Genomic DNA, 19,487 nt, shown 5'->3' on the forward strand with positions numbered 1-19,487 from the left:
CTGGCTGTATCAATCTTTGAAAAGATTACTCAAGAGGAGAAGATTAAAGAGGATGAGGCTGAAATGTTTGGTTCACTGAAGTTAATGTAATTACAACAGGAGGATCCAGATTTGAAGCAATTATACGAATTTATTCTGAAACAGAAGCAGAATACATTCCGCAGTGATGTTACATTAAGAACAATTTGTTAATGAGGAAATTGAGACTACCTCACGTTCTGGCAGATGAAAAGTGGGCAATGGTGCACCAAGTAGTGATATCATTCGGGTACCGGAATGAAATTTTGGGAGTGGCTCATGAAATTCCAATGGCTGGACATTTGGGAATTAGAAAAACTCAAGCTAAGATACAAAACATTTCTATTGCCCTGGACTACATAGAGTTTCATTACATCTTTATCAAACATGTCACACATGTCAGGCGATGGGTAAACCTCAAGCAATAATTAAACCTGCACCTTTAATTCAAATTCCAGCACTTGAAGAATCCTTTAACAAGGTCCTAATTGATTGTGTAGGACCCCTCCCTAGGACTAAATGTAGGCATCAGTACTTGCTGACAATTACATATGTGTCTACGAGATTTCCAGAAGCAATACCTTTACGGAAAATTATAGCAAAGGTGAATGTAGAAGAGTTAACCAAATTTTTTACAAGGTATGGATTACCAAAAGAAATACAGTCAGATCAAGGTTCAAATTTCACAACACAGCTATTTAAAGAAGTGATGAACAGCCTAGGAATAAAGCAATTTAGGTCATCAGCCTATCACCCTGAATCGCAAGGTGCCTTTGAAAGGTGGCATCAGACTTTAAAGACTATGATTAGAGCATATAGTCAAAACTATCCACATGATTGGGATCGAGGGATTACATTCTTGTTGTTTGCAATTAGGGATGCCCCTGATGAGTCAACAGGGTTCAGTCCTTTCAAGTTAATTTTTGGTCATGAAGTGGAGGGCAACTCAAATTGATTCAGGAGAAATTAGTGAGTCAAGGTTCTGAAACTATTCTCCTGGATTATGTGTCAAAATTGGATACAAAATTGGCTGAGGGATAGGAAAGAGAGAGTAATGATTAATGGGTATTTTTCAGGCTGGAAGAAGGTTTGAAGTGGAGTTCCCCAGGGGTCAGTATTGGGATCCTTGTTCTTCCTGATATATATAAATGATCTAGATCTTGGTGTACAGAGGACAATTTCAAAGTTTGCGGATGACACAAAACTTGGGAGAATTGTAAACTGTGAGAGGACAGTGTAGAACTTCAAAGGACATTGACACATTGATGGAGTGGGCAGATGAAGTTCAATGTGGAGAAGGGTGAGGTGATACACTTTGGTACGAAGAAAATGGAGAGAAAGTATAAAATAAAGGATACTATTTTAAAGGGTGTGCAGGAGCAGAGAGACCTGGGTGTATATGTACATAAGTCATTAATTGTGGCTGGACAGGTAGAGAGAGCTGTTTCTAAAGCATACAGTATTATAGGCTTCATTAATAGGGGCATAGAGTACAAGAGCAGGGAGGGAGGTAATGATGAACTTATATAAGACACTGGTTGGACCTCAGCTGGAGTATTGTGTACAGTTCTGGATGCCACACTATAGGAAGGGTGTGAATGCATTGGAGAGTGCAGAAGAGGTTTACAAGAATGGTTCCAGGGATGAGATACTTCAGTTATGAGGAAAGATTGGAGAAGTTGGGACTGTTTTCTTGGAGGGGAGAAGGCTGAGAGGAGGCTTGATAGAAGTTTTCAAAATAATGAGGGGCCTGGACAGAGTAGATAAGGAGAAACTGTTTCCACTTGTAAACGCATCGAGAACCAGGGGGCACAGTTTTAAAGTGTTTTGCAAAAGAAGCAAATGCGAGGTGAGAAAAAACTTTTTCACACAATGAGTAGTTAGGAATGCACTGCCTGAAAGTGTGGTGGAGGCAGGTTCAATTAAGGCATTCAAGAGGGCATTGGATGATTATCTAAATAGAAACAATGTGCAGGGTTATGGGGAAAAAGCAGGAGATTGGCACTAAGTTAAAATGCTCAGAGAGCTGGTGCAGACACAGTGGGCTGAATGACCTCCTTCTACACCATAATAATTCTGTGAATTCAGAGAGAGATTAAGTAAGGCATGTGAGCTAACTAGGAGACATTTAAAAATATCTCAACCATTAATGAAGGCAAATGCAGCCAAAAGAGCAAAGACTTGTAGTTTTGTGGCTTGGGAAAAAGTGTTAGTATTGTTGCCAGTGTCAGGCAAACTGTTGAGGGCGAGGTTTCGTGGACCTTACCAGATCAAAAAGAGACTGAGCGAAGTGAACTACGTAGTGAATTCCCCAGATAGAAGAAAGGATCAGCGAGTGTGCCATGTAAATATGCTCAAAAAGTACTTTGACAGAGAGGATAAACAGGCAGTGGTACTGGTAATTGTAATAAAGAAAACAGGGGTAGAAAGTCAGAATTCTGAAATTGAGCTTCCTCTGGGTAAATTGGACAATGAGGAAATACTTAAGAATCAAATGTGATGTTAGATTACCTTCCAGAAAAAGGTTGAAGTGATTTAAAAGAGCTACTGCAGTCACACAAAGCAGTTTGTGGAAATAAACTGGGGAAAACAGATTCAGCTATACATTATGTTGATGTGGGGAGTTCAGATTCAATAAGGCAACACTCACGTAGATTAAATCCGGTAAAATTAGCTCAAGTGCGGAAAGACGTAGAGCCCAGTCACAGTAATAGGAGTTCACCCATCGCAATGGTGCCGAAATCAGATGGAACACAAAGACTATGTATTGAATACCAGAAAGTGAACACAGCAGCAAAGACAGATTCATATCCTATTCCACGATTGAAGGTTTGTATCAAGAAAATGGGACAGTCAACGTTTATCACAAAAATTGACCTGCTGTGAGGATATTGGCAAGTACCCTTACCAGAAAGGGCAAAAGAGATAACAGCTTTTGTGACACCGGATGGTCTATATCAATGCAAAGTAATGCTCTTTGGTATGAAAAATGCACCAGCAACATTTCAGAGACTAACAAACAAAGCGACTGAGGGACTGAGTAATTATTCTGTTTATATTGATGACTTAGTAGTATTCAGTCAAATGTGGGAGGAATATTTACAACATTTAAAGGAACTGTTTGACTACAGGAAGCCAATTTGGCTAAAAGTGAACTTGCGAAAGCGCAAGTTACATATATAGGCCACAATATTGGACGTGGTGAAGCTGCCCTCCGAAATGCAAAAGTAAAAGCTATCGTGGAATTCCCAGTGCCTACAGAAAAATGGGAAGTATTGAGATTTCTAGGCATGAGTGGATTTTATTGGAAATTCATGCCAAACTTCAGCAGTGTAGTTGCTCCACCAACTAGATTGTTAAAAAACAGAAAATTCCAATGGACACAGGAGTGTCAGAATGCATTTGCCAGCCTGAAAGCTGTACTCACACTAAGCCTGTTCTAGCAGCACCTGATTTATACAAAGCAGTTTAAGTTGGCTATTAACACCAGTGATGTGGGTGTTGGCTCTGTGTTGCTACGAGATGATGAACTAGGAACTGAGGAGCTGGGAGGATATTTCTCACAGGGGTTGAATGTACATCAGAAGAAATATTCAACTATAGAGAAAGAGATTTTAAGTTTGGTGTTAGCTTTGCAGCATTTTGAAGTGTATGTTGCAAACAATTCTTCAGAGACAGTTATATTTACTGACCACAATCCTTTGAAGTTTCCTGAAAAGTTTCAGGACAAAAATGCAAGACTGTTTTGGCGGAGCTTATTGTTGCAACCGCTCAATTCACAAATTATACATGTGACTGAACGAGAGAATTTAATTGCAGATGCATTGTAAAGAATTTAAAATTTAAAAGAACTTGGACATTGGCAAATGGAGAATGGACTGGAATAAACTATTTTTTCACAAGAGACGTGTATATTTTCATGGTTAATGCATGCACACTAAAGTGTAATAGTTTTGTTTGTATAGTTTAATGCAGTAAGGAATACAAACTGGGTTGAAAAAATGAAAACATCCTTTTGAAATTATGATGATTCATTTTTTGCCAAGGAGGAAAGTGTGAGAAATGGATGTGATTATTTAAAAATATTTTTGGGGAATTATTGTGTTATTCTGTGAAGAAGGCTGTGTGTATGTGTGCGTGTGCGCACGCGCATGCGTGCATGATTTAATTAAGCTGGGCAATTAATAGAAGAAAGGTTGTCTGGGGGTTTAAAACATGAGAAGGATAGAGGCATTAGGTTTGAGACACAATAGGTTGGATCTAACATTTGCATTTTTAGCTAAGTTGAGAACTTGTTTGAAAATCAAAGGGAAGTCAGAGGTGACAAGAAACATGTTTGCATCTTGTAGGAGTTCCACTGGTAAACAGAAGTAGGGATGTTATATTTTATTGACCCAAAAGCAAAGACAAAATGGAGACATAGAAGATTTTATATTTAGAAGGATTTGAGTTTCGAAGAGGTGTGAGAACAGTGGAACCTGAGATGAAAGGGGAAAAATGTATTTTAGAGTTGCTGTTGAACAGGAGCTGAGACATGTAGCAGCTGGAGCTCTAGGCTGGGAGAAGAGGCAGTATGAATCAGCCATCCAGTCAAGTCAGAAAAGTCTTGGGCTGCAACAAGCAGGCTGTTCTAAAGTCTTAGATTTCCACAACAGAGTGGAAGAGAGTTAGAGGTCATGTGGTATGTCTTTATTGAAGTTATAGCAGTTTGCCTTGGGTAATATTACTGGATTTTTGTTGTTAAGGGTGTATCTATAAGGGAGTGTTGCTTGGAAGGGCAACTTGTGGGTCTGACCAAGTAGACAGTCTTTTTTAGGAATGTTTTGTAAGACTAATTTTTAATTGTGTAACTGTATTCTTGTGTGCTTAAGTTTTCTTCTATTCTTGTTAATAAAACTTTTACTTTTAATTTTAAAAATTCCAGAAGTGTTACTGGCTTCTTGCTGCTGAGATCAGCACGTCCTCTCGTTTTCAGAATACAAAAAAAAACGGTATGGGCTGTAAGCCAAGTTTCTCTCTGGGATTTGGTTTGCACAGCAATTAACATAGGCTGTGGTCTTAACACTTAGCTAATTTCAGACAGGAGCAGGATAGAGAGTTGTAACATGCTTTTGAGCCTTGTGCTCGGGAGCAGGGAAGCAAAAACAAAGCAGTTAGGACTTAATCTCCCGATTGTTCAGTGGCTCCCCAAAGAAAGTGGCCATCTGCAGATCTTGGCTGAAAACAACATTGCATTTGGTTATTTCACACTCTGCAGTTTGACATGTACGGTCTAGAACAGGTTTGTTTAACTTGCAGCACCGTGAGCCGGATGTGACCCACAAAGTCCCCCAATCTGGCCCCCGAGGCAGTCTTCAAAATGGAGGCGAGTGGAGTGGAAGATTCTGAAAGAAACTGCTCCTCCGAGCACAGGCAATTCCCTCTGCGTTTGCTGCTGATATGTTATCAGCAACAAATGTGGGAGAGAAGCAGTCTGTGATTAGAGGAGCAGCAACACTGGTAGCCATGAATGCGCTCTGGAAAAAGAGGTATTGGCCGGGTAGGGGAGGGAGAAGCTGCCGGGCCAGGCCAGATCGGGGAGGAAGAGGATGACGGGCTGGAAGAGGCTGATGCGGTGGCGCAGGCAGGAGTGGTGAGGATGAAGAGACACTCTTCCATACCACTGGGCAGTGAGAGGCAAGCGAGCACGGGGGAGAAAGAGTGCGCGAGCGAGCGTGCGGGAGAAAGAGTGCGCGAGCGAGCGTGGGGGAGAAAGAGTGCGCGAGCGAGCGTGGGGGAGAAAGAGTGCACGAGCGAGCGTGGGGGAGAGAGCACAAGTGAGATTGTGGGAGAGAGAGAGGAGTGAGAGTGTGGGAGAGAGAAAGAGACTGAAATTGTGGGAGAGAGTGTGTGTTGGAGAGAGAGAAAGGGAGTGGGAATAAGACTGTGGGGGAGAGAAAGAGTGTGTGTGGGAGAGAGAGAGAGGGAATAAGAGTGTGGGGGAGAGAGAGAGAATGTGTGGGAGAGAGAATGAGAGAGTGCGAGTGAGCGTGGGGGATAGAAAGCCCGAGTGGGTGGAGCAGAGTGGGCACGAGACAATGAGAGCGAGTGTGAGGGTGCCGGGGAAAGAGACGGCGTGCCAGAGAGAGGGCGCCAAAAGAGAATGAGAGAAAGAGTGGGAGGGAGCAAGGGAATGCGGGGGGGGGGGGGGGGGGTGAGTGAGGAGACGGAGCGCAAGAGAGGGGTAAGAGATTAAACTAAACAAGGTCTGCCTTCTCAGGTGGACATGAATGATCCCATGGCACTATTTCAAAGAAGAGATGGGAAGTTAATTGCACACTTACATGGTTATGATTCAGGTCATAAAATATTGGGTAATTAGTCCTACTTGTATAGTTTAAAATTAGATCAGAAATCTGCAGCAGATCTTTGCTCAATTATAAAAGGTGAGTCAGTACATAACTCCAGTGTGTAAACAGAGGAAATTCTGTTTCTTCAGGGCAACAGGAAAGTGCCCACCACTTTAGATCCTTCCCCAGCCAAATGAGGAAATTAAGCAGTAAAGGTCACAAAGATAATTTTAATAATTACAAGAAAAATGACTGAAAATAATGGCCTGAGTGAGCTACTTGTCTCCATTTTCCAATTAAAATCTTGGCCCAAAGGAGGATTTGCTAAATGTACATCAAATGAATCTGGAAAAAAAATGAAAATATCTCCAGAATTAACAGGACCAATAAAGAATAAAATAAAACTTGAACCACCAAATGCATTTTCTTTCATTTTTTATACTTTAGATTGCACTGTAACATCCATTCCGACCTACTTTCATGGCACTAATTTTATGCTCTGTATGGCCGCATTGGTACATCCAATGGTTAAACAGCAGCAGATACTTTATAAAGACTTTTTTCTACCTACTTAGTGAGGAGAAGAGAAAGCTTGTCCCACTTATTTTTACCAACCTTTTGTAATGCTTTAATTTTATTATTTGTACTGACAAGTGGACACATCGCAAATTGGGAAATGGGCTCACCAAATTTTTCTGGGATTTGAATGCCTGATAATTCACTCAGTAGGTCATTTATTATGCTGAGAGCTCAATCTTGTAAGATTAGATGGATTTGTAGATTACAAGTATGGGAACAGAGTATGAAGTTACAATTGTTGATAACAGCCTGGAACCTTTAATGGACAAAGACTTATTTGGATTTCCTGATCTCTTTATTATGTTACTGAAAGTAGTTATTAAATTTTGTGATATACAAGCAAATACAAGAAATCTATCATGATATTACAAACTGATATACCAGCTGGTGCATTGGAACTCAGCTTGTAACTGATTAAAATGCTCCGTTCAGCCTCTTGTAATTTTTAAAATTTGAATTCTCTTCACTCCTTCCTTTGGGGAATTTGTACATTGGTTGAACCACTGATGAATATGGTGCAAAACTTTCCAAGCATTATATATTAAATAAATATGTAACTGTCACAGTACATGAAGAGGTTGCATGCCACTTTGAAAACAATAAATTAACTTACAGGAAATATGGCAAGAAGCTAGGGTGATAAGGTGGAGGTGGTAAGGGCTGCTGCGAGCGATATCTGCGTCCTGTCAGTCTTCGAGGCATGAAATGAGGATATGGCTGTTCAGGAGCAAATAACAAGACAACAGCATACATAAGTAGGAGTTAAGATATTGGCCCACTGCAAATAATAATATCCATAAATTAAATCACCTATTTAATGAATAAAATAACTTCACAGATAAGTATCACCAAAAAAATATACTTCCTGGCAGGTATCCAAGTTTTCAAAATAGTCAGATTTACAAGGCCCTATACAACCTCTCTATTCATGCTGTAAATAGTCAGTAAATGTACTAAGCAGAACAAAATATCCATACAAAGTGTAAGTGATAGCATTTATCTTTTCATGAATATAATTTACTTTAGTGACTTTCTTCAAAATTAAGCATCGTTGCCTATTTTCTGCTAATGAAACTGCTTATAATTTGCACTCTCAAGATAACTAATAGTGCTTCTATGATGTTTCAAAATTCCCGAGAAAAAAAACTTGAGTCATAAAAGCTGTACATTAAGTTTTGAATATAAGAACATAAGAATTAGGAGGTGGTGGTCACCTGGCGCCCCCCATCTGTTCCACTATTCAATAAGAACATGGCTGATCTGACTGGCTTTAACTCCACTTTTCTGCCTGCTCCCATAACCCTCGATTCCCTTATCAATCAAAAATCTGTCTAACTCAACTTTAAGTATGTTCAATGACTCAGCCTCCACTGCTCACTGGGGAAAGAATTCCAAAAATTAATGATCCCTGAAAGAAAAAATTCCTCCTCATCCCCATCTTAAACAAGATACTCTATGTTTTGAAACTATGCCTCCTAGTTCTAGATTCCCCCATGAGAGGAAATATCCTCTCAGTATCTACCCTGTCAGGACCCCTCAGAATTTCAATATTTCAACAAGATCACCTCTCATTCTTCCAATAAGTAAAGGCCCAACCTGCTCAACTTTTCCTCAGAAGATCCTCCCTCATCCCAGGAGAAGCTTCTCTGAACTGCTTCCAATGCCATATGTCCCTCCTTAAATAAGATGACCAAAACTGTACACAGTATTCTAGGTGTAGTCTCTTTAATGTCCTGTACAGCTGTAGCAAGACTTCCCTACTTTTATTCTCCACTCACCCTGCAATTAAAGGCCAACATTCCATTTGTCTTCCTAATTATTTGCTGTACCTGCATGCTAACTTTCTGTGATTCATATACAAGGACACCTAGATGCACTTGTACCACAGCATTCTGTAGTGTCTCCATTTAAATACTATTCTACTTTTCTATTGTTCCTGCCAAGGTGGACAGTCTAATATTTTATCACATTATACCCCATCTGCCATTTTTTTGTCCTTAACCTATCTATATCTCTTTGCAGTCTCCTTGCAACTCACTTTCCTACCTATCTTTGTATGGTCAACAAATTTGGCTACAATACAATCGATCCAAGTAATTAATATAGATTGTAAATAGTTGAGGCCCCAGCACTGATCTCTGTGACACTCCACCAGTTACAGTTTGACATCCTGAAAATGACCCATTTCACCTGACTTTCTGTTTCCTGCTGTCAGTCAGTGCTCTATCTATGTTAATATATTGCACCATACACCATGAGCTCTTATCTTGTGCAGTAACCTTTTAAGTGGCACCTAACCTTTTGGAAATCCAAAAGCATCACAACTGGAATACGGTCCCACCGACATCAGTGCACTTTTGAACGGCTCGCTGCATTTACAGCCCTGCCTCCCTCTGTGACTAGGCTGTGAAATTCCACCCTACATCTACTGGTTCCCTTTGCTACACCCTCAAAAAAACTCTAACAGATTTCAACATCAAATCAAACATCTTTTCTCTTTCAGAAAACCATGCTGACTCTGCTTGATTGCATTATGATTTTCTAAATGTACTACTATCACCTCTTTAATAATGAATTCTAGAATTTGCCCAATGACAGACGTTAGTCTAACGGGCCTATATAGTCTCCCACCTTTCTTGAACAGAAGTGTCATATTTATAATTTTCCAATCTGCCGGGACCTTTCAAGAATCTATGGAATTTTGGAAGATTACAACCAATGCATCCACCATCTTTCCAGCCTCTTCTTTTAAGACCCTAGGATGCAGGCCATCATGTGCAGGGGACTGGTCAGCCTCAAGTACCATTAGCATTCTCATTACTTTTTCTCTAGTGATAGTTATTGTTTTAAATTCCTACCTGCCTTTTGCCTCTTGACTTTCTACTATTCTTGGGATACTTTTTATGTCTCACTATCTAAGGGAACAATGCTCACTTTAGCTACTTTTTTAATATACTTGTAGAAGCGTTTACTGTTTGCTTTTCTATTTCTAGCTCGTTTTCTCTCATACTCCAATTTCTCCCTTTTTATAACTTTTTAGTCATCCCTTGCTGGTTTTAAAATCTTCCCAATCTCCTGGCCTACCACTAATCTTCGCAGCATTTTACACCTGTTCTTTCAATTTGATAACATCCTTAACTTCCTTAGTTAGACTGGTGCATCCTTCTGGTAGAGTCTTTTTTCAATCAATGGAATATATCTTTGTTGAGAGTTATGAAATATCTCCTTAAATGTCTGCTACTGCTTCTCTACCATCTTGCCTTTTAACCTATTTACCCAGTCCACTTTAGCCAGCACTATTTTCACACTCTTATAATTACCTTTATTTAAGTTTAATACACTAGTTCTGGATGCACATTTCTCACTCTTAAACTGAAAATGAAATTCTATCATGATATGATCACTCTTGCCAAGGGGATCCTACACCATGAGGTCTTTCATTAACCCTGTCTCATTACACATTATGAGGTCCAAATAGCTTCTTCCCTGGTAGGTTCCAGAATGTATTATTCTAAGAAACTGTCCTGAATGCACTCTATGAACTCATCCTCCAGGCTACTTTTGCCAATTTGATTTGTCCAATGGATGAGAAGATTAAAGTCACCCACTATTATTGTAGTACCTTTCTTGCAAGCCCCCATTATTTCTTGATGTATACCCTAATTTCCTCTTTTTTGAAAGTCATCCTTCGTTCTTGCAGCATTGTACATTTTTTCTTTGTCAGGGGGCCTAGAAACCACTCCCACCAGTGAATTCTTTCCTCTGCTATTTCTTATCTCCATGTAAACTGATTCTATATCTTGATCTTCTAAACCAAGATCATTTCCCACTACTGTACTGATCTGATCCTTGTTAGAGAATATTCCATGGGAGTAAATTGGAAATTATTTGCATTAGATAGACTAAAGTAATCTCATAATTAATGAACAACATATGGCTGAACTATACAGGTCACATTCCAGAAGTATAATAAATTATATGAAACCAATTACATAAGCTCATAAGAAATAGGTGGAATAAGCCATTTGGGTCCATCAAGCCTGCTCCACCATTCAATAAGATCATGGTTGACCTGATTATGGCCTTAACTCCGCTTTCTTGCCTGCCCTCCATAACTCATCACTCTCTTGCAATTCAAATTATTTACCATGGAGTACTTTATTTGAGTTATGTGCTGAAAAGAACTTTTTAATAATTATAATTTTAATCAGTATGTTGTGTTCTGTACTTTCTCCAATCCCATATATATATGCAATAATTGTTATTGGGCCATTACTGGTTATTCGATGTGGACAGACACTCCTAAATAATTTGCATATAATGCAATCACACGGGTGTATACAACAAAAGACGGAGTTGAAAATATGGAATCTGCTGCTTCTTTGTTAGATATGATGGCAGGTTGGAGTTGGGCTAATGTACAGTAGTCTAGATCATCTGACCAGCATTCCTCACAAGGAAACCTCTGAGCTAGCTAAAGTGCCTCACAATTCTAACCCGTGCCATATTAATAGAAATAGTCGTGTTCTAACACTCTAGTGCAGCACTGAGGGTGTGCTATTGTTGTCAGGGGCCCTGCCTGTCTTCTAAGATGAATTTTTGAAGAGGAATAGTGGAGAGCTGTTCGGGCCAATATCAATAACAACCAACATCACTAACAAATTAATCTGGCCATTTATTGCATTGCTGATTGTTTGATCTTGCAGTGCACAAGCTGGCTGTCGTGTTCCCTACATTGCAACAGTGACTACACTTGAAAAGTACTTAATTTGCCATAAAATGCTTTGGGAAATCCTGAGGTCATGGAAGACACTATTGTAAAGAACATATCTTTTTATTTCTGTTGGACTGTGGACTAAAATTACAATGGCTGCAGTTTGAAGGACATGTCCACTGGAGCAGTGTGAGGGATATACAATGTTGCTATCCTGGAACAGAGTGTGCCATGAAAGACAGGTTGGTGCTGAGTAGGAGTCTGGTCTAATGGGGAACTGCCTGGCAACAACATTTTAATTGGCTCCTGACCAGATGACCGGAGTTTGTGCAAGAGCAGTGCAACAGAATAGCTCCTAGCTAAGGAAAAAGACCTAAAACCTCTCTCTCCTGTGTGTGTAAGATTCCAGTAATCCTACAATAATAGCTTGTTGGCTTTTTCTCCTCATATCTCTATAATCTGCTCTCTGAAAATTTCTGATAAAAGGAAAAGGGGAAAAACACTGTTAGAGACATCGAAAGGCAAGTGCTCAACCAGTAAACTAAAGACTGAAAGTACTGGAAGACCACCCGTGTCATCAGCAAAGAACTGAAAGGAATTTGGGAGACGTCAATCAAAATCAATCCATTGAATCCTGTACTGTGGAATTGGTGCTATTGAACTGTTTTATCCCACCCTTAAAATCCATGTTTTTGTATGTCTTGTGCATCTTGTATGTATGTGCGTAGGGATTTAAGAGGGGGCAGAATTTAGGTGATAGAGTTAGAAATTAACAGTTCATATTTCTTTCTTTTGCCACTGGTTAACGACAGTTTGTTCAATAAACAGTTATTTACTTATTAAGTTTACAAATCTTGTGCTCATATTCTGTTAACCTAAATTAAACAATTAGTTGGGTTGATCAAACTTTTTCACATTTGTCATGGCTTGGGGAGCAGTGGGGCTTGATATCGCAGTGCACTATCCCCAGCGAGTCATGACACTATACAAATGCATGTCTTTCTTTCTATGCTTTAGAAGTGGAGATTGGAGGGGTAAAAGTCTGTTTTGGACTAGTTACGTTATTAATGTTGGTAAAGTTTGTAGAGAATGCATATTCTTTGACTTCTGAGTTGTTATTGATGTTTGTTTTTTCTTTAATACCAAAAACTTGAGAAGTTGTCTATGTCTTGAACTGATCTTAATGAATTGTAAATAATAAATCACTAAGTAATAATGGTATATTTTGCATCCATTCTGCCTTTCATATTCTTTTGGCTTCTCTATTTTAAATTGCCCTTCTGGGCAAGTTTTAGCTCCCTATGACCTCAAGAACATCTTTCACTGTGATTTAGCTGAGTTTAAGTATTGTGCCAAGGATAACAGAGAGAACCCTTTAGGGATTACTTTGCTAATTAGAGTTAACCATGTCAACACAGGAACCTCCTCATTTGTGAAAGAAGCAGGGACTTTCTGTGGCTAACTCACAAGCACATGTGCCAATACTGTCAGGAGCACACCTCAAACATTAATTAAGGCTGATTTCAGAGAATTCACTAGGATCATGTGAGCATGAAGCCTGCACTGCCACTCTATTACTGCAGATCACACAAGGGAGCAAACTTCTGGTTTTTACTCTTATCTGCTGTCTCTGCAGAATGAGGAGGAATAGATGGTCCACTCCGCTCAACCAGAAAATAATGGTCTGCAGAGCATCAGACATCTCTACATGCACTTCAGGTAAGCTCCAGCCCAGATTCAGACAACTTATGAGAAAAAAAATTGATGTGGATGAGGAAGGACTAGCAGAAGTGGGTGCTGATCAAAGTTCTGTAATGCTGTACGCCGTTCTTGAGTTGTCTAGGATTGAAGAACTCAGGTTTGCTATCTAGCAGGCAACCGAAGGGATCAATTCAGGTAGTTTCAACCTTAGCTTTGCCCAGTTGGTAGAACTCTCATCTAAGTTAGAAGGTTGTGTGTTCAAGTTCCATTCTAAGACTTGAACACAAAAATTACGCTGTCATTTCAGTGCATTTACTGAGAGAGATCTTATGGCATTGTATGCAGAGGAGCAACGAGCTGTTCTGGTGTCCTGGTCCACAACCCACCTTGCTAATACCATCAAAAACAGATTGCCTTGTGGCTCATCTGATTTATATTTGGTGGTACTACAAATTGATTATGTTTGCTAATACAATAATAATCACTATATTGTAATAGTTAGCAATAGTTAATTAATGAGTTACAAAATACTTTGAGACACTACATTCTTAGATATATTAAGGAATATTTTCTAATGCAATTTTTAAAAAAATCTGAAACATTGTCTGACAGTGGCGCTAAAGTGGCTTGCCTATTCTGTTAAGCAGTACATTTACTGAACAAGTACACCATGAAGTAGAAATATTATATACATTCATTGTGCACAATTTGCACTTGAAAACCCTTGACCTTTTGTGTAGGTTTGGTTGATTTCAGGTGAATTGTGCTAAAAAGCCAGCACAACCTAGTAGAAACTCCTAACCCACACTTGGTTTATTGCACTAAAAAAATGTATTTTTCTTCAACCTTTCACAGTGGATTTATGGAAGTTGCTTTAAGATGCAGGTGCTTTATTTTGATATTCTTCCTCTCCCTTCTTTGAATCAGTTATTTATATAATTATGGAAGATACTTTTTCTCCTTGTAATGTTCAGCAAAGTGTTCCATAAATATTCCTTCTATCCCTGATGCTATCATCCATCCTCAATAACAAAAATCCTCAACCCAAACGGCATTAACTCATTTATTTTAATTTAATGGCTTCAAATGTATAAAATGCTGTAAAAATGAGAAATTAGATTTGGACGAATCTGTTCATGCTGCTTGTGCTTAGTTGTTTTTATAAACGTTCTACCTGACTGTCATGATCAAATCTGGCTTTCTAGGAGCATAGTTTAGAATCTACAATCCCAAGGTTCCTGCTCTCTCACATAATTTGTCAACAAATCTTGCAATGCCCGGCATTTTTCAGATTAAACTTATATCGCAAGATGAAGAAAGAAATTTTTTTGTGATTCGCGCAGATACAGATTGCTGAAAATATGAGGAATTTCATTTGGCCTGTTGGTGGTGCTTGCCTGTTCTCTATTGGAATCTAACCTGTCCATTTAGTGAATTAAACAGGTACTTAATTACTTCACATCTAATTAAAGAATATTTGAATCAACTTAATTGATGAATTTAGCAGATAATAGTTATTTGAGCGCACCACAATATTCTGCCCTACGGACGTATGTTTTATGGTATGAAGCCTTTGATATACTATGGACTCGTTAGAAGAAAGATTTTCAATGTCAACTAGTTATCATATTTTAATTAACTAGCTGTCCTCTTTCAATCATTCCCGCAAGCAGGGGGAAACCCTCAGACATAACTAATAAATGGACATCACAATTTTTCATAAAAACCTAAGTAAAGGCTGAAATATATATTATTTTTACATATCACAAATGAAGTAAGGTCACAATGAATAGAATATTATAAATAAAAACAAAAAATGCTGGAAAACACTTAGCAAGTCAAGCAGCATCTGGGAAGCAAGGATGGTAGGGCTAGCAGTTCAGGTCAGTGACTTTCTTCAGAACCGGTGTCCTAGCATTTTCTATTTTGCTTTTTAGGATTGTGTTATAAGATTTAACTTGACATTTAGCAAAGTTTAATTCCATTTTGGAATATTTGAAGTAGCTTGTATTCATCTGATATCAGTGGACCATGTCTCACGAAATTCACATATCAAATCTTAATATATTACTTTGGATTGGAAGCTATCCTGTCCATTTAGTGAATTAAACAGGTATTTGATTAAATCATATCTAATTAAAGAATATTTGAACTGTTGAATATTGAACTGAATATTGAACTGTTCCTTTAGGAAATTTCCAGCTAGAAGTGAATATTCATCCTTTGGAACTTAATTTTGTTTCAAGTTTGTAAAAACAGTAAAACCACACAATACCTTATTTGGCTTATTGCATATTAATTTTTAACAACTATTCAGAGTGCTTAAAATATTTCAATATTTGTGGTGTACTAAATTAACTTGGTCTAGAGAGTCTTATTGCATTAGGTGCAAGCACCACAGCTCATCTTGGAAAATCATGCAAAGCCAACTACTTATAATGTCACAATTCCAGTGAACTTCTTTGCCAAATCCATTCAAATCACATGGATGTGGTAAACTCTGGTTAGTAGAATCAAGAATATCTGAAGAGGCATGTAACAAGGAAAGACCTCAGAACACAATACAAATGTTCTTACTCTTTCAGTGCCAGGGCAATTGTAGTTCACCCTGCAGTAGTATTCAAACACCCTATGGTAGATGAAGCAAAGAAGCAATTCAATACTCACTACTCCAAAGGGCAGTTCTTGGTGCAGAGGATCATGTGGCAGGAACTGGAGTGGTGCAGAAGGAGGAAGGGTAGGCGGGTGTGGTGACGGAGGATAAGTAAAACCACCAACAGGAAGATGTTCTCCCAGTAACTCGACCTCATTCTCTATCCTTTGTAAAGGCTGATAAAAGATTTGGAGAATTTATTAAGCATTGTTTCCATGGTTATTATCAGTCAGTACAACATTCTGCCTGTTGTGCCCAAAGAGTTTTTGGAACCATATTTTTTTCTAATATTTCAAACCAAATTGGCAATTAAAAAAATTAATTAAGTTTTGATAATTCTGAGAAATTTTATAATATATACTTCCAAGTTCAAAACTATTCGTGCTTTCAAATTTTTTGGACAATATTAATGTTTCTAATCTGGCTCCCACTACACCAAATGATTTTCCTGCTGATATTTTAGGACTCTCAGTGACATATACATTATCAACTTTTCCCTTTCCCAAGGGTATATTCTTCTGCTAGCAGTCTAAACAGAAACCAACAGCTTCAGTATATATTCTTGGCACAAAGGGGCATCCAAAGAGAAGTCAAATGGTCAGTAAGTATTTCCAATTGAAATATATTGCACCCTAGTCACTACATCAGATATATGGGATGGAATCTTCACATCATTTTTCCATAACTTGCAGTGCAGTCATGATTAAGTTGATCATGACACAAATAGAGGTCAGTAGATCATTATGGACAAAGACGGGGGGGGGGGGGGGGGGGGGGGGTGGTGGAGTAGGGAGGGGTGTTTATATATGATTGTTAGACTGGAAAGCAGAATGGGACATTAAGGGTGTAAAAGACTATGAAGGAAAGGAATTCTTGAAATGTGTACAAGAGAACTTCCTTGATCAGTGTGTTTTCAACTAAACAAGGAAAGAAGCGATGCTGGATCTAGTTCTGATGAATAAAGTGGAACTATTATAAAATTCTATAATAATCATAGAAAAGAAAAAGTAATAATTATAGAAAAACAACAATCATGAAAAAAAATACTTAAAATGGAGGAGGGCTAATTTCAGTGAGTTGAAAAGGTCCAGATGGATTGGAATCAGAGACTGGCAGGCAAAACAGTAACTGAACAAAGCAGGCCTTCAAAAAGGAAATGTTTCAGGTACAGAGTGGACACATGCCAAGAGGAGGTAAAAAGGAAGGGCATCCAAAACTAGAGTTCCTGGATGACTAAATAAATATAGATTAAAGTGGAACAGAAAATGGATGCATATGATAAATGTAAAGTTCATAATACAGTAGTGAACTAATCTCAATACAGTAGGTATGAGATCAAAAAAATGAAATACGAGGGTCAAAGAGATATGAGAATAGATTAGTGGCAAATATAAAAAGGGGACCCAAAAGTCTTATAAACAAATAGCATAAGAGTAGTTAAAGGAAAGGTGGGACCACTTAGGGACCAAAAAGGAGATCTACTTGTGGAGGCTGAGGGCATGCCTGAGGTACTAAATGAGTATTTTGTATCAGTCTTCACGAAAGAAGGGGATGCTGCAAAGGAGGAGGTGGTAACGATACTGGATAAGGATGAAATAGATGAAGAGTTACTTGAAAGGTTGGCAGCACTCGAAAATAGAAAAGTAACCTGATCCGGATAGGCTGCATCCTAAACAAAAACAGAATTACCTGGAAAAATTCAGCAGGTCTGGCAGCATCGGCAGAGAAGAGAAGAGTTGACGTTTCGAGTCCTCATGACCCTTCAACAGAACTGAGTAATATTAGGAGAGGGGTGAAATATAAGCTGGTTTAAGGTGTGTGTGTGGGGGGGGTGTGGTGTGCTTGTAGGGACAAGCAAGCAGTGATAGGAGCAGAAAATCAAAAGACATCACAGACAAAAGAACAAAGAGGTATTGAAGGTGATGATATTATCTAAATGAATGTGCTAATTAAGAATGGATGGCAGGACACACAAGATACAGCTCTAGTGGGGGTGGGGTGGAAAGACTAACAGGACAAAAAAGGTATAGATTTAAAAATAACGGAAATAGGTGGGAAAAGAAAAATCTATATAAATTATTGGAAAAAACAAAAGGAAGGGGGAAGAAACGGAAAGGGGGTGGGGATGGAGGAGGGAGTTCAAGATCTAAAGTTGTTGAATTCAATATTCAGTCTGGAAGGCTGTCAAGTGCCTAGTCGGAAGATGAGGTGCTGTTCTTCCAGTTTGCATTGGGCTTCACTGGAACAATGCAGCAAGCCAAGGACAGATATGTGGGCAAGAGAGCAGGGTGGAGTGTTAAAACGGCAAGCGACAGGGAGGTTTGAGTCTTTCTTGCAGACAGACCGCAGGTGTTCTGCAAAGCGGTCGCCAGTTTACGTTTGGTCTCTCCAATGTAGAGGAGACCGCATTGGGAGCAACGAATGCAGTAGACTAAGCTAGGGGATATGCAAGCGAAATGCTGCTTCACTTGAAAGGAGTGTTTGGGCCTTTGGACGGTGAGGAGAGAGGAAGTGAAGGGGCAGGTGTTGCATCTTTTGCATGGGCATGGGGAGGTGCCATAGGTGGGGGTTGAGGAGTAGGAGGTGATGGAGAAGTGGACCAGGGTGTCCCAGAGGGAACGATCCCTCCGGAATGCTGCCAGTGGCGGGGGGGGGGGGGGGGGGGGGGGAAGGGAAGATGTGTTTGGTGGTGGCATCATGCTGGAGTTGGCGGAAATGGCGGAGGATGATCCTTTGAATGCGGAGGCTGGTGGGGTGATAAGTGAGGACAAGGGGGACCCTATCATGTTTCTGGGAGGAGAAGGCGCGAGGGCGGATGTGCAGGAGATGGGCCGGAAACGGTTGAGGGCCCTGTCAACGACCGCGGGTGGAAAACCTCGGTTGAGGAAGGAGGACATGTCAGAGGAACTGTTTTTGAAGGTAGCATCATCAGAACAGATGTGACGGAGGTGAAGGAACTGTGAGAATGGGATGGAGTCCTTACAGGAAGTGGGGTGTGAGGAGCTGTAGTCGAGGTAGCTGTGGGAGTCGGTAGGCTTGTAATGGATATTGGTGGACAGTCTATCACCATAAATTTAGACAGAGAGGTCAAGGAAGGGAAGTGTCATGTGAAAATGATGGAGGGGTGAAGATTGGAAGCAAAATTAATAAATTTTTTCAGGTCCCGACGAGAGCATGAAGCAGCACCGAAGTAATCATCGATGTACCGGAGAAAGAGTTGTGGGAGGGGGCTGGAGTAGGACTGGAACAAGGAATGTTCCACATACACCATAAAGAGACAGACATAGCTGGGGCCCATGCAGGTACCCATTGCCACACCTTTTATTTGGAGGAAGTGAGAGGAGTTGAAGGAGAAATTGTTCAGTTTGAGAACAATTTCAGCCAGACGGAGGAGAGTAGTGGTGGATGGGGATTGTTCGGGCCTCTGTTCGAAGAAGAGGCTAAGGGCCCTCAGACCATCCTGGTGGGGGATGGAGGTGTAGAGGGATTGGAT

The 19,487-nt window shown here is 39.7% G+C and overlaps 1 protein-coding gene across 3 annotated transcripts in view; it reads right to left on the reverse strand.

The window, feature by feature from the left end:
- Positions 1–19,487, reverse strand: part of LOC121277054 (E3 ubiquitin-protein ligase RNF38) — a 232,357-nt gene that overhangs the window by 28,163 nt on the left and 184,707 nt on the right. For all 3 annotated transcript variants that reach the window (XM_041185980.1, XM_041185983.1, XM_041185981.1), the window contains 2 exons: positions 16,009–16,170; positions 7,540–7,643 (listed from right to left, as the gene is read on the reverse strand). In XM_041185980.1, coding sequence (XP_041041914.1) covers positions 7,540–7,643; positions 16,009–16,170 — 266 coding nt within the window. The remainder of the gene's footprint in view (positions 1–7,539; positions 7,644–16,008; positions 16,171–19,487) is intronic.

The sequence above is a fragment of the Carcharodon carcharias genome, chromosome 4, assembly GCF_017639515.1.
Source record: "Carcharodon carcharias isolate sCarCar2 chromosome 4, sCarCar2.pri, whole genome shotgun sequence".
NCBI classification, from domain to species: Eukaryota; Metazoa; Chordata; class Chondrichthyes; order Lamniformes; family Lamnidae; genus Carcharodon; species Carcharodon carcharias.